Here is a 14,624-nt window from a genome sequence, read left to right on the forward strand (position 1 = left end):
ACATGATCCGCACATGTTGACTTTTGCAGCGTGTTGCTTTATTCTTGACTTGATATAGCATTGCTCTTTTGGATATGGCATTGCTCTTTTGGATATGGCATTGCTCTTTTGGATAGGCCATTGCTCCTTTGGATAGGCCATTGCTCCTTTGGATAGGCCATTGCTCCTTTGGATAGGCCATTGCTCCTTTGGACAGGCCATTGCGCCTTTGGACAGGCCATTGCGCCTTTGGACAGGCCATTGCGCCTTTGGACAGGCCATTGCGCCTTTGGATAGGCCATTGCTCCTTTGGATAGGCCATTGCTCCTTTGGATCGGCCATGGCTCCTTTGAATAGGCCATGGCTCCTTTGAATAGGCCATGGCTCCTTTGGATAGGCCATGGCTCCTTTAGATAGGCCATTGCTCCTTTGGATAGGCCATCGCTCCTTTGGATAGGCCATCACTCCTTTGGATAGGCCATCGCTCCTTTGGATAGGCCATTGTGCCTTTTCATATGGAATTATCCCATTCGGCTCCTCTTGCAGCCTACAAAAACACAGACAGCCATTAATTGTGTGCTGGGAAGCTAAAACTCGACAACCATTGTGTGTTGGGAAGTTGAAACTTGACAAAAACAGGTTTTCACCTGATTTAGGACTACTCTTCCTCAGTGTCCTCAACATCACTGAAAGGGCTCCTTCAAGAGCCTCCTGCTTGCTTTGTATAGAAGGATGCTGGCTGGGCGGCAGTTTTTAGTGCTACAAAAGACGAGCAAATGATTGCAACAAAAATAGACATTGAGTCGAGTGCCAATGGCATGATTTTTTTACCAACAACTATACATACTAGGAGTTTTACATTTGAAAAAAAATATTATATTGTAGTAAGTTATGATAATTTATCAAAATTAGTTAATATTTTAATTTTATACATTCTAAGTAGCGTTTTACATTTGAAAAAATATATATACTTATATTGTAGTAAATTATGATAATTATTCAGGATTATAATTCATATTTTAATTTCATCATTCATCAACTCCCCTCACATTGGACAGATGATCCAGGTTGGCGGCGTGCAAAACGGGAGAAAATAACCCGCGCAAGTGTTTGTTGCGTAACGGAACGAGAGCGGGCGGGCGCCATCTTTGAATGGATTTGGTCCGATTTTGACACGACTTAACATATACGTTGCATTCACCAGTTTGCATGACACAGAAATGGCACACGCATAATATAAAATAATAAAAAATGGTTTAGCTGATTAGAGTCAAACTAACATTTCCTATAGTCAGACAAACACGCGCTTATCGGCGGCGTCATTGACGAACCGTCTACAGACAGACGAATGAAAAAAATACTGGCCAGCATTAAAAAAAACAACCGCGAAAGACATTTAAAATACCACCAAAACGCGCAACGACGCGACGCAAAGTGGATTGTGGCGTGTCGGGCCGTGCCGAAACCTCAAGCACTCCCTAGACAGCGAAAATCCTGCAAGAAATAATAAATGGCATCGTAAGAAACTGCAAACATTTGCTCACGGGCTAAATGGCCTGCGGCCTACAATTTACCTCCAGGCCCACCGTCGCGGTGGACGTGACGTTGCCGAGTCACGAGAGTACGACAATCCTGCGACGAACAAAATAAATTGGAAAAAAAAGGCCTGTGAGAAAAAGCAACAAAGCGTGCCGTCGTGAGAAACGGCAGGAGACGACAAACATTTGCTAGCATGCTCGCTTACCTGAGAAACCGTCCGCCGCCGCCGCCGCCGCCGGCCCGCGCTCGGTGGCACCTGCATATGATAACTCCCCTTGAGCGTGCACACCTGTCTTCAATTGACCTAAAGCCCTGACGTCACATCCGTCGATTCAGATCTTCTTCTCCTGATCGTCTAACGGCGCTCGGCACACTGACGCCACCAGGTGGTCGCCTGTCATGGTGACTACTGTGGAAAGGCTTGCTTCGGACTATCCGTTGAAACTTTCAACACCGAACATGTTTGGATGGAGGATACCCTATCAATATGACCAAATCTCCTTTGGTTTCCGAGCAGGCTCTGGTCGAGTGGTTAACGCCATTGCCTTCAATCAAATGAAAATATTTGTATCGAGAGTTCATCCTAAAATGAATTGTTCTTGCAGAAATTCTGCTGCCGTTGCAGTGCTCCCGTGGACTCATTTTGAAGTCAGTTGCTAAGAGACACCACACCGTTGCACAGAGACAATTCTTGAGTCATATCAAATCAATGATTTTCAAACGGGTCCACCACAAGTTTTTCCCTCATGGCTACAAAGAGCTTTAGATCTTTTCGTTCACTCTCGTTCACTGAAAACATTCGTTCTTTTGAACCCATCGTTCGCTCACGAGCCAACACTACACTGCAGTAGTGACACACACACACACACACACACACACACACACACACACACACACACACACACACACACACAATGATACGACAAACACGATGACACGACTTTTCACGCACCTGCACTTAACGAGGGAATCTTGGGAAACATGTTGGAACGCGGCCCCGAGGACTAGAGCTTGACACCTGTGACCTTTGACCATGATATTTCCCTCATAAAGTGGCCTGTTATTAGGTACACTTGAAAAGGACGGTGTACCTAATGGAGTGTCCGTGTGATTCCCTCGTTAAGTGCACCTGCGGGAAAACTTTTAGCTCCTCCGAAACGTGAAAGTGACCAAAAACTTTTCACGCAGCTGCGCTTAACGAGGGAATCACATGGACACTCCATTAGGTACACCGCCATTTTCAAGTGTACCTAATAAAGTGGCCACTTTATTATCTTGGAAAACATGTTGGAACGCGGTCCCGAGGACTAGAGCTTGACACCTGTGACCTTTGACCATGACATTTCCCTCAAAGTGGCCTGTTATTAGGTACACTTGAAAAGGGCGGTGTACCTAATGGAGTGTCCGTGTGATTCCCTCGTTAAGTGCACCTGCGGGAAAACTTTTAGCTCCTCCGGAACGTGAAAGTGACCAAAAACTTTTCACGCAGCTGCGCTTAACGAGGGAATCACATGGACACTCCATTAGGTACACCGCCATTTTCAAGTGTACCTAATAAAGTGGCCACTTTATTATCTTGGAAAACATGTTGGAACGCGGTCCCGAGGACTAGAGCTTGACACCTGTGACCTTTGACCATGACATTTCCCTCATAAAGTGGCCTGTTATTAGGTACACTTGAAAAGGGCGGTGTACCTAATGGCGTGTCCAAATGACGTCACACATCAAACAGCCAATCAGGAGGTTAGGGTGAGTGAACCGATTCTAAAGATTGAGTTCTTAACTGGAATGCACATCACTAGTACAAAACAGTGCAGACGACCATTAGCTGTCAGGTCAAACCAGTCGACTGGTGAGTGACATGGGCTCATGTTCTGGAAGAACTTGGTTCAAACCCAGGTGTGAGCACATACCTAAATGTGCTTTTAAAATTTATTTATTTATTCTTTTTTTTTTTTTTTTTTAACCTCGTGGAGTGTACCTATTGAAATGTCCATGAGGTGTACGTACACATATTGTCATAAAGCAGTAAACCAAATGTCAGATTTTTGTTTTCATGCCCCCAAAAATAAAAACAAGGAATAAAACACCAGACAATATGTATATATATATGTGATTTACATTGTTATATGAGTTGGTGTTCAATATTTTATTCCTTAGTCTAAAACCTTTTTCCAAAAACTGTCACTTTCATTTGCAAAAGAAATACAATTTAAAGTATATTTTGTATTTATTTTATTCAATTATTCTACTCTCCATACATATACAGGAATAGAACTTTACGTCTTTTGTTGTAATAGAACTGATTTTAATATGGAAGCTGGTGTAACACTTAACAGATTTTTGTTGGTGGTGTGCCTCGAGATTTTTTCCAATGAAAAGGTGTGCCGTGAATGAAAAAAGGTTGGGAAACACTGATTTAGGCGTATAGACGCATACACGTTAAGTGTTATGAAATAAAGATGACCTAAAGAGAAGCATAATCTCCCCGTTTTTGCATGCAATAAAGTTAGCCGTTAGCTTGGAGAAAACGTGCATAAAAGAACAAATCGGAAATCGACATTCTGGCTTACATAGCTCACGCTAGGAGGGAGACGAAACACGTTCACCGACTGATCCGTTCGTTGATGCGCGGGGGGAAGGAAGGCAGTTCATCTATTGACTCATTCGCGAACGGGAAAGTCACGATTCGTTCCCTCACTGATCCGTTCTCGCGATGAACTGGAAATGCAGATTTATTGCACTCACTCACTCGTTCACTCACAGATCCATTCAATTGGCGACTTGTTTTACGGCGAGGTGGCGCCAGCTTTAATGCGCGTTACCGACACCTACTGGTTGAAGCCATATGAAGTGAAAAAAGAACGAATCACTTAAGGAAGTGATTCGTTCACTCTCGTTCACTGCAAGGAGTCGTTCCTTTGAACGAATCGTTCGCTCACGAGCCAACACTCACTCACTAACTCACTCACTCACTCACTCACCTGAGGGACTCGCAACAAAAAGGTCAAGTGGCGAGCAAGACACAGACAAGAAAGAACCCCCCCCCCTAAATGTACACGACGGAGCGGAGGCGCATGAGCCTCCGGCGGGAACCCGCCGCCTGGCTGCAGGCGTCTGCGGGAAGTATGTGGCAAGACCCGCTGGCCATGGAGATGAGCGCCCGGAACAGCGCCGCCAAGAACGGCGTCGTTTCGCCCCGGAGCCGCGGCCGCGCCGTGTCGGTGGCCTACATCGCCAACAACAGGGAGGACGAGGCGGACGTGGACGCGGCGGCGGCGACAGCGGCCAGTGCCCCGGCCGAGCGTCACTTGTCCCTGGCGTGTCTGAAGGAGGCGTGTGCCGACTCGCGGGCCTCGTTTCAAAGCATCCCCTTCGAGAGGATCTCCATGGCGACCACGGACGTCCTGGATAGCTTTTACAACGCAGGTGAGTTTGCAACCGTTTTAGCCAAGCCTATTTTGGTTCGTTCTTATTCCAGTATTTGTATTGAATGAGCCAGCACCGTTTTCTGGTCAGATGTGGCTGTGGTGGAGATGAACGACTCGTTCTGCCAAGCGTCCCTCTTTTATCACCTGGGAGTGAGGGAAAGTTTCAGCATGACCAACAACATCATCCTGTACTGTTATAAAGAGGATACAGATCTGCAGGCTGTCAAAGTAACGTGGCTCACTCACCTTGCTATTGTCTTTGGGGACTGCTGAATCATTGGTTTTAATTTCCCATTGTCCTTGAATCCAAATACCTGAGATCTCTTGCTGACGTCAGTTGTTTCCTTCTGCGGCGTGATGAGTGTCGTCATTCCGACAGGAATTCAAATCAAGTGTGTGTCATTTTGTATACGTGAAACTTGATTCAGGAGCAGTGTGGAAGCTACACGTTCGTGCCTTACGTGGTGTCGCCTCAGGGCAAAGCGTTTGCCTGCGACGGTACACTGATGACTGGCATCAAAGAGTTGATGCAGACCACTTTCCACTTGGATTCGCTTCTCACGCCATTGGCGGAGAGACTCGCACATTTGCTCAACACCGTGGATGTGCAATCCAGGTGAGCCATCTCGCAGAAATATTGATTGGAAATCGGGTCGTTCCTACTTAAGCGTCCGAATCATTTGGATTTGCGGGTGCGCATTGTGGTTACGTATCTTCAATTAGCGTTGGCTGTACTATGTTCTCTCCCGTTGCGGTCGCTGAGGCAAAACAACGCCTCTGTATTCTCCTCCAACAGCGAATACTTCCGAGAGTCCATCAGGCACGACATCCGCTTGGCAAGGGAGCGCTTCGGTGGTCAGGCCCTGAGCCAGGAGCTGAGTCGCATCCAGATGCGTCTGGACAGTGTGGAGCTTCTCACCCCTGATATCGTCATGAACCTGCTGCTGTCCTACAGGGACATTCAGGTGACACGTTTGCGCTTAATGTCGATAAAAACAGAACCTAGATATCACGACGTTTGACCGAAGATGCGGCCGGTTAGCTCGGTTGATTAGAGCTCGGTGCTCACGACGCCAAGGTCGGTCACGGGTTCGATACCCGTAACGGGCCGTAACAAACGTCTTTTGTTTTGTGCAATTGATGTCGTCTTCAAGCCCAAAATAAGGAGCCCAGATCTGCATCTTGCGATTTGATGTTTGGCAGGATTACGACGCTATGATCAAACTGGTGGAGATGCTGAACAACCTACCCATGTGTCTCGTGGCGAGACATCAAAATATCAAGTTTCACTATATTTTTGCTCTCAACAGGTACGCAAATGATTTACAATGCATTCTTTTCGTGCTCTTTTGGCATCGTACTATCTAATATTTCTTGTCGTGCTCTACCGTTTTATCATCTCATCTTATCCTACCCCGTTCTGAGTCGTTCATACTTCCTATCCTACTCTTTTCTCTTTTGCCGTAATAGGAGGAATCAACCAGGCGATCGTACCAAGGCTTTGGAGGAGGTCCTTCCCATTGTGCAATCAGAAGGCACGGTGGTGTCCGACGTCTACTGCCTGTGCGGTCGCATCTACAAAGACATTTTCATTAGCTCTGGCTTCAGCGACCAGCTCAGCAGAGATCAAGCCTGCTACTGGTATGACAAAAGATTGACCGATTGATCGATTGATCGATCGATTGATCCTTACGTGTTCTCTCAATCAACCGCCCTCGCTTTGAATGCCGAGTGATTCATTTGTAGGTATGGCAAAGCCTTTGAGGCAGAACCTACTCTTCATTCCGGTATCAACAACGTGGTCCTTCTGATGGCAGCCGGACATGAGTTTGATACGTCCATTGAGCTGCGCAAAAAAGGTTTGAGTGCTTTCACTTTGAATGTTCCAGAGTATATTTGGACCTAAATTGGAAATAAACAACCAGATTGAATTTCCACTCGTTTGGTTTCTAGGTGTGACTTTAAGTACTCTGTTGGGCCGGAAGGGCAGCCTGGAGAAGATGAAGAACTACTGGGACGTGGGTTTCTACCTGGGCGCTAACATCCTGGTCAACGCGCATAGGAAAGTCATCGAGGCTTCCGAGAAACTCTACAAGCTCAATGCTCCACTTTGGTGAGGCCAATCAAGATTGCCAATGGAGTGGTGCCTTGAGATGCGAGTGTGTGTGTGTGTCCGTGTGTGTGCGTGCGTGCGTGCGTGCGTGCGATACTGTTTCTTTTCACGACTTACTGGTTGGAGCAAACTGTACAACTCTATTTCAAACAATCACAAAACTAAACGCGAACATGTAACGGAAGCGCAGAATCAAATGTGAGAATAAAATTCATTTATATTCTGTGATCATCGGTTCTTTCCAGGTACGTAGCATCTGTGATGGAGACGTACATTGTGTACCGGCAGTTTGCTAAGCCTCCCGAGGTGCAGTCTCCCAAACAGGACACCGTGGACTTCTGGATGGAGCTTCTGCTGCAGTATTGTAAACCCAGCGTCTGCACAGACCGCTGCCCGGTAACAAAAGCCTGGCTTAACAGTGAACAAGGCCGCTTAGCTGAGTTGGTTAGCGTGGGTTGCTCATGACGCCAGAATTGTCAGGGATTTAACTTGCCAGACAGAATCTCCCAATCAAATACCCTGGAGAGTTTCATATTCCACCTGTTTTGTAGGTGCTCATTTTGGAGCCCACTAAAGTCCTCCAGCCTGCTGTAGTGTCTGTGAGCGAGGGGAACAAAAGTCACACTGTCCAGCTGAAACACGTCACGCCCTTCAAGGTATGTGATTGCACCCTCACCCTCACAACCCACCTCACTCAGGTCATGCATTTTGTACATTTTTGCCTCGGGCCACCTTGCACAATTGTTGCCAAAGTCCTGAATTGGCGACCATTCGTATCTCAGCGAATAGTGAAGGCCAAATACCAGGGTGCGGTCTTTGAGCGGGAATACGTGTCATAGCTCAGGATGTTTACTTTTGCGTGTGCGTGTGGACAAAGTGTACCATTGAAAACACTTGGAAAGCCGAGCGTGTCACCTTTTGAAATGTAATTTGTTTCTCTTTGGACTCAACAGAAAGGCTTACATCAGTGGACTTTCCCGGCCGCTGCAATCCGGGGAGTGAGGTATGCTACTGCGTGTGCTGACAACTTTTAAAATACCTCCTCCCCAACGTGTGTGTTGGGTGTGTTCAAAGCCTGCAGCAAAATAGTATGTGCTGGTTGTCGAGGGAAAACACTTGACGTGTCTGGCCTTCCACGTTGCCTGCCGCTTTGGTGGGATGTTGGGAGGAATGAATCAAAGGGGAACCTGTCGTAGAAATGAAATCAATCAAAAAGTATGCCCTAAAAGCAGAGAACCTTCGTACCTGAGGTTTCTTCATCCAACAATAGCGTAGAATGTCGCTTGGCCTCGTTTTCAGGCTAGAAAATGATCTCGGCCGCTTATCTCCAGTATCCTAAAAACAAAACAGGCTGCAATTGACCAATTCAACTGACAAACGAGAAGCACAACTTTGCATGCTGTCCCTCCCTCCCTCCCCCGCTCCATTTCGAACGACGCCGCAAAGTTCCTTTCTGCCCTCTCCAGCGTTTCAAAGATTGACGAGCGGAGCTGCTTCCTGTACGTGCACTACAATTCGGACGACTTCCAACTGTACTTCCCGTCAGAGCAGCACTGTAAAAAGTGAGTGGTCAAACATATATGGATTCATCAATAGGCTTCTTAATTGGCCACAAGCAAGCGACCAAGACCAGAATCTGCTGCCTGCGCCAATAGATTTCATTTAGATATTTAAAAAAAATAGATTTTTATGTTTGTGGGATGGCAAAGGCAGGCACAAGGTTCATGATGTCATTCAACTTTGAAGTCAGCCGATAGTCGGACATGGACTTGCTCCTCATGGATGCTTGTGTCTCGCTGTTGTCTCCTCAGTTTCTGTGATCTGGTCAATTCTCTGCTTCAAAAAGCTGAGAACGCCTCCGAGGATTTGAATCATCACAGTGAAGGAATACTCGAGGTTGGTCAGCACCACTCCCATTGGCGAGTTGTTTGTCTCAAAAACGATCCATCCACCTCGCCCCCCAGTATGTCTACGAGACCAACGAGAACGGCGACAAGGTGGTCCTCGGGAAAGGCACCTATGGCATCGTGTACGCCGGCAGGGACGTCAGCAACCAAGTGCGCATCGCCATCAAGGAGATCCCGGAGAAGGACAGCACGTGAGAGGATTGCCACCGTTTAGCGGGGTAACCAAAGTGGGCGTGACCAAAGTCTCTCCTCACAGGTATTCCCAACCTCTCCACGAGGAGATCTGTTTACACAAGCGGCTGAAGCACAGGAACATCGTCCAGTACTTGGGCTCCATTAGTCAGGAGGGTTTCATCAAGATCTTCATGGAAGAAGTACCAGGAGGTTTTTGTAGCTGTTTTGAAACACTCTAGGATGCCACAAGAAGAATTGTATCGTGAGGTGAGCTCAGCTCAGCTCAGCTCACAAATCCTTGCCACCGTGACAGGAAGCCTGTCGTCCCTGCTACGGTCCAAGTGGGGCCCGCTGAAAGACAACGAGGCCACCGTCATCTTCTACACCAAGCAGATCCTCGAGGGGCTGAGATACCTTCACGACAACCAGATTGTCCACAGAGACATCAAGGCGAGCATCTGGGAAGAAATGGGGTCTTCAAGCTGACCCTCATGTTTGTGCGTGAATGTGTGCCACGGTTTGCTGCAGGGTGACAACGTGCTGATAAACACGTACAGCGGCGTTTTAAAGATCTCCGACTTCGGAACTTCCAAGAGGCTAGCGGGTATCAACCCCTGCACTGAAACCTTTGCCGGTAAGATGCTACAATTTCAGCCAGCGCTGAAACCACCGTCGCCGCCGCCGCCGCCGGTAAGATGCTACAATTTCAGCCAGCACTGAAACCACCGTCGCCGCCGCTGAGACGCTACAGTTTCAGCAAGGTCCATGAATACGGCACGAATTCAAATGCATGGAAATGCTCTTAATTCATGTCTTTTTCAAAATACCTACTACATATAATGCCAGATATTGTGAAGTCTGCTGCCGCTCTCTAGTGGCCCAGTGGCTGAAGCTAACCAGTCAATCACTTTGTTTTTTCCTTTGGAGAAACCTGATAGCTAAGTCAAGGTACCACCACTGTACCTTTTCATTGACTCCCCATCAATAGGAACTCTCCAGTATATGGCACCCGAGATTATCGACCAGGGCCCCCGGGGCTACGGGAAGCCGGCTGACATCTGGTCCCTCGGGTGTACCATCATCGAAATGGCGACGGGCAAAACGCCCTTCCATGAGCTGGGGAGTCCTCAGGCAGCCATGTTCAAGGTAAGGACATTTTGGCCCAGAATCTCACTTCCCATTACAGCGTCAGTGAACATCAAACATGAAAATGCTTCCAGGTTGGGATGTTTAAAATCCACCCCAAGGTTCCCGAGTGCATGTCGGCAGAAGCCAAGAGCTTCATCATGAATTGTTTCGAGCCCGATCCGGATGATCGGGCCACGGCAGCCGACCTGCTCAAGGACACCTTCCTCAGGTCGTCCCCGAGGAAGAAGACCAGAGCCCCGCAGGAGTGTGAACCAGAAGACTCCTCCGCCGGTGGGTTAGGCTCGTATTTCCAGGCCTCACTAAACACGGAACTGAAGCTCATTGATACTGTCGCTGTGTATTCCAGGTGACTACCACCGCAGCCTGTCTGTGCCAGTCTCCATCCGAGTGGAGAACACAGACTCGGATTCCGTCGACCTGTCCTGCTCGCTGGACTTCAGGGGGACGCAGCCTTCTGTCTTTGAAGCCAACCATATCTCAGAGAGCCCCCCCGGCAACGGACGGTTCTTGCCGTGAGTTCCTCCACAGCGCACGCTTTATACTAATCCCGCACAGAATCTCATCGTAGCGAGTAGTGTCGAGGCGACCGGTCGACTTGACTATCCCGCATCGATTTGGGACTATGAACCTATGCATTGTTTGGATCAATTGCAGCTTTGAAAGATTTGGCTCGGGCTAGCTTGTTGGAGCGACTCCTTTTGTTTTCATTTCATCGATCTAGCTTTGGCTTTGGCTTTGGCTCTGGCTCTGGCTCTGGCTCACATCGAGTGCAGTTTTTGAACAATCCCTGTGTGGTTTGTCAAGAGTGCCGGAGGACTCTGCACTGGACATGAGCAGCCCAGCGTCCACAGGCGAGAACATGGGCTTGTTCATGCTGAGGAAAGACAGCGAGAGGAGGGCCACGCTGCACCGGGTGCTCACCGACGACGTCGCCAAGGTGGTGGCCAACATACTGGAAGCCTTGCCAGAGGTACACCAACGCCAGAGTCTTCCATGTTCAAAAAGGAATCTGCTTGGAGTTGATTTTTGTGGGGAAACATTGTACATACAAAATGAGTTCTTGCATTTCATGTTGTGCCATCCTTGAATGCATTATCATTGGTTGTAGTCACCGCACTAAAAGGAAATGATCCCTATCTGTTTTTTAATATCTCCTCTGACAGTTTGAGAGGTCATCGCTCACGTCAGACTACATCACCGAGCTTGTTTGCTGTCTGCGGGACAACATCTGCTCGCCAGACAAGAAGCGGCTGACCGGCTGCCTGCGGGACCTCCGAGCCGCGCTACTATCCGCCGCCATACCTCTCAACAGCCTGCAGGCGGTGCTGTTCAGCTTCCAGGACGCGGTAGGTCAGACGCGATGCAATGGGAAAGCCATTCGATGGAGTGGTGGACATGTGATGATCTTCTGCTTTGTGCAGGTGAAGAAGGTGTTGAGGCAAGAGCAGGTGAAGCCTCATTGGATGTTCGCACTCGACAATCTTCTGAGGCAGGCCGTGCAGGACGCCATCACTGTGCTTCTTCCAGGTTCAAATTGTCTGCAGATTCTGGTTTGAAAAATGTGGCGTTAACCAACACATTGGGCCCTGACCTGATTGGTTGTGCTCATTTGCCTTTGTGCCCTTGTAGAACTGAAACTCCAGCTGCAGTCGTCCTTTGAGACAGAGGACAGCACTCCTGAGGACGGGTCGGCCGAGCCAAAGTCTGTCCACCAGGAGGCCGAGGCGACAGAATCCCAACGGCCCATGGACAAGATCCCGGAACCGCCAAGCCCCATGGACACCATCCTGGACAGCAACTGCCCGCTCAGTGACGAACTGAAGGACCTCCGACTGGAGACCAGAAGGTGGGTGGACCGTCGCAGAACTACTCAACTTTTTTTGTTACGCTGAATCCAGATTTCACGTTGTATGTACTTTTTGTTGTCAAGACTGCTGAGGCTGTTGAGCGACAAGGAGCGAGAGTACCAGCACCTACTGAAGACTTCAGTCCAGAAGAAGCAGGAGGACATTGATGCTATCAGAGGACACACTCCAGGTACAACATTTATTTGATTTTTGTTTGGCCTTGTTGGATGTTTGCGCCATACGAGCGCGTATCCAGCTCTTCCTTGCCTCGGTCGGTCGGGGCTTCGGCTTTTCCGCCCGACCGGTTTCTGTCACCTGGCTCATGATTATCCCGGCCGGCCTTTGACATGGTTTGATCTAGATGACAGGTTGACTGCATCCATGAGCCGTGCGGGCGTGATGGACATGGTTGCCTGGCTGGAGACCATCCCGGTAGACCGGCACACCATTGAGAAGGTAGCTCCGCTCGCAGCGTGATCCCTGTTTGGTTTGGTCCTGTTTATTCACTGTATGCATCACGATGGTTTGTTTTTTCCTAGTTGGTGGCTCACGAGTTCACGTTGGACTGTCTTCTGCAAATAGCCTGCAGGGACGACTTGATGTACTGTGGAATAAGGTAAGCGCACATGTGGGGCTTCCTTAGTTTTGTTTTACTCCACCAATATTAAAAAAAAATGTCACCTTATAGTAACTTCCTTCTCACATGGGAATATTATGACTTGGTTTTGGTAGCATGACAACAGCTTTGACCACTCAGGCCTTATTTTGGTGCAATTTGAAATTTTGTGCAAGGATTTGTTCAGAATCTCAATGTTTTGTGTTTCAGGGGAGGCATGCTGTGTCGCATGTGGGCGGCCATTACGGCTTACAGGAAGGCTCACCCTGACACGTTTGACCAGGACGGTGCTCGACGTTGACGCTTTAGTGGACAGGCTGGACCTGTTTCGAGAGCTATCACCATGGTTTTCTTACTTTTAACTCTGTACATTTCAATGTAAATATTTCACGTCTCAGGGTCATTTTTTCTTTTTTTTTTTACATTGCATACTGTGTACCTCATTGTTGACTTTTTTTTACGAGAGCGTCGCTGAATGTCAGCACTCCATCTGGTGGAAACAAATAAACTACGCGCATGCCGCTTACTGCGTCACGTCAATTGAAAGTCATCCTTGCTTGTTTCCTGTAAAATGCCGACCTTATTTTCGTAATATTTGTTGTCATTAGGGCGGCTTTTGGTGGTGGTGGTGGGGGTTCAGCCTCAGGCTTTTTCCGAGGATTGGGGACACCACACCCGGGTGGGTGCTCCATCTGTGGGATTAGCAACAGCACCCACCCACATCACATCACATCACATCACATCACATCACATAGCAGCAGTCACGACGGCATTGTTTTGTATCGGCACCGCATCTGCAGTATGGGCTTTATTATGGCAACTTTGGATTGTGTGTGAGCAATATGAGCTCATTCATTGTGTTGCTGTCACTCGTGAGTGATGACAACACGTGTCTTGGAATGTTGACACGCGCACAAGCAGCCACAATAACAACTTGTTAGTGTGTCTTGTCCAATGAGGAGCTTTTGTGAGGTTCTTAAATCTGTGGGACCGAATTATCTCAATAAATTGTCTTATGCACCTTGATTTTGCTACTTTGTGAACCCCCCCCCCCCAGAAATTTCCGAGCTCTTCACCCCCTTTAAAATGAACTCAGAGGTCAAGGGAAGCCCCTCCCACTTGCATCTCATTCACATTTTATTTCCTGCCTCTGCTCTTTTCCCCCTCTCACTCGCTGGCCATCTTCTCTTTCCATTGTGGGTCGTCATGGAAATGAAAGCAAGTTGGGGGGGTTGGGGGTCGGACTCTGGGCTTCTATTATTGAAGCGGTTTGGGACTTCTAGCAGACTGGAATTCATGCTGCCATCAACAAGAGAGTGCGCTGGAGCAGAAGGGGAGGGGAGGGGAGGGGAGGGATGGGGGGTCTGATGTAAGTACAGAGTGGACATGTTTCTTGGCTATGATGTCATAGATGGCTGTGGAATGACATTCCTTTAGGAAAACAACACCTATTAAGACCTACGTGTGAGCAACTTGGATTAGGAATCATAGTCCTGCTACGCCATCTTGTATCAAAATATGCAAAAGAGCCCGTTACTTAAGCACACATTCAGCATCACGCCTTCAAAACTGGTTTATCAAGGCAGGCATTGTAGGTGAATGAAATACATGGCTTAGTTTTAGAGGAGTTCTAGGTGGTGGTTTTGGGGGGGGTGTAACTGTGCTGTCCGTCCCACGATGGATTACAGCCAAGTTCTGTTACACCCCATTATGTCATGTCACATTTAGTTGTGTTTTAATGACTAGGTTTTCGCAACCGCGCCTTGAATGTCAAATTTCAACATCTCGGTAGGAATCAACGGCAACCTGCCACCGCTCATTTTGTTCACGCTATTAATCTGGTAAATATACAAAAATATCGGTTTATAG

At 48.1% G+C, this 14,624-nt stretch overlaps 1 protein-coding gene and 2 long non-coding RNA genes across 3 annotated transcripts in view; 1 reads left to right on the forward strand and 2 right to left on the reverse strand.

Moving 5' to 3' along the window:
• Positions 1-763: 763 nt before the first annotated feature.
• LOC148391506 (uncharacterized) lies at positions 764-2,055 on the reverse strand. Its single transcript, XR_015860956.1, has 3 exons — positions 1,724-2,055; positions 1,554-1,645; positions 764-1,473 (listed from the first exon to the last, which is right to left on the reverse strand). It is a non-coding gene; the product is annotated as an uncharacterized LOC148391506 (long non-coding RNA).
• Positions 2,056-4,468: 2,413 nt separating this feature from the next.
• On the forward strand, positions 4,469-13,781 carry LOC148391507 (mitogen-activated protein kinase kinase kinase 5). Its single transcript, XM_088387926.1, has 28 exons — positions 4,469-4,947; positions 5,038-5,177; positions 5,378-5,565; positions 5,746-5,914; positions 6,153-6,259; positions 6,420-6,590; positions 6,696-6,808; positions 6,903-7,062; positions 7,308-7,458; positions 7,614-7,718; positions 8,016-8,065; positions 8,529-8,624; positions 8,874-8,958; positions 9,027-9,160; positions 9,226-9,353; positions 9,457-9,593; positions 9,672-9,777; positions 10,132-10,289; positions 10,364-10,562; positions 10,639-10,804; positions 11,097-11,262; positions 11,456-11,638; positions 11,714-11,819; positions 11,922-12,138; positions 12,223-12,329; positions 12,501-12,595; positions 12,679-12,755; positions 12,966-13,781. The coding sequence occupies exons 1-28, from the start codon at positions 4,572-4,574 to the stop codon at positions 13,054-13,056; spliced, it is 3,981 nt and encodes a 1,326-aa protein (XP_088244052.1). The 5' UTR covers positions 4,469-4,571; the 3' UTR covers positions 13,057-13,781.
• LOC148391508 (uncharacterized) overlaps positions 7,262-14,624 on the reverse strand; it is a 29,925-nt gene continuing 22,562 nt past the window's right edge. The window contains exons 4-5 of the long non-coding RNA XR_015861013.1: positions 8,308-8,397; positions 7,262-8,249 (exon numbers count right to left, since the gene is read on the reverse strand). This is a non-coding gene — a long non-coding RNA (uncharacterized LOC148391508). The remainder of the gene's footprint in view (positions 8,250-8,307; positions 8,398-14,624) is intronic.

Source organism: Syngnathus floridae, chromosome 10 (genome assembly GCF_059516105.1).
Source record: "Syngnathus floridae isolate MCC-2025c chromosome 10, RoL_Sflo_1.0, whole genome shotgun sequence".
Classification (NCBI taxonomy): domain Eukaryota; kingdom Metazoa; phylum Chordata; class Actinopteri; order Syngnathiformes; family Syngnathidae; genus Syngnathus; species Syngnathus floridae.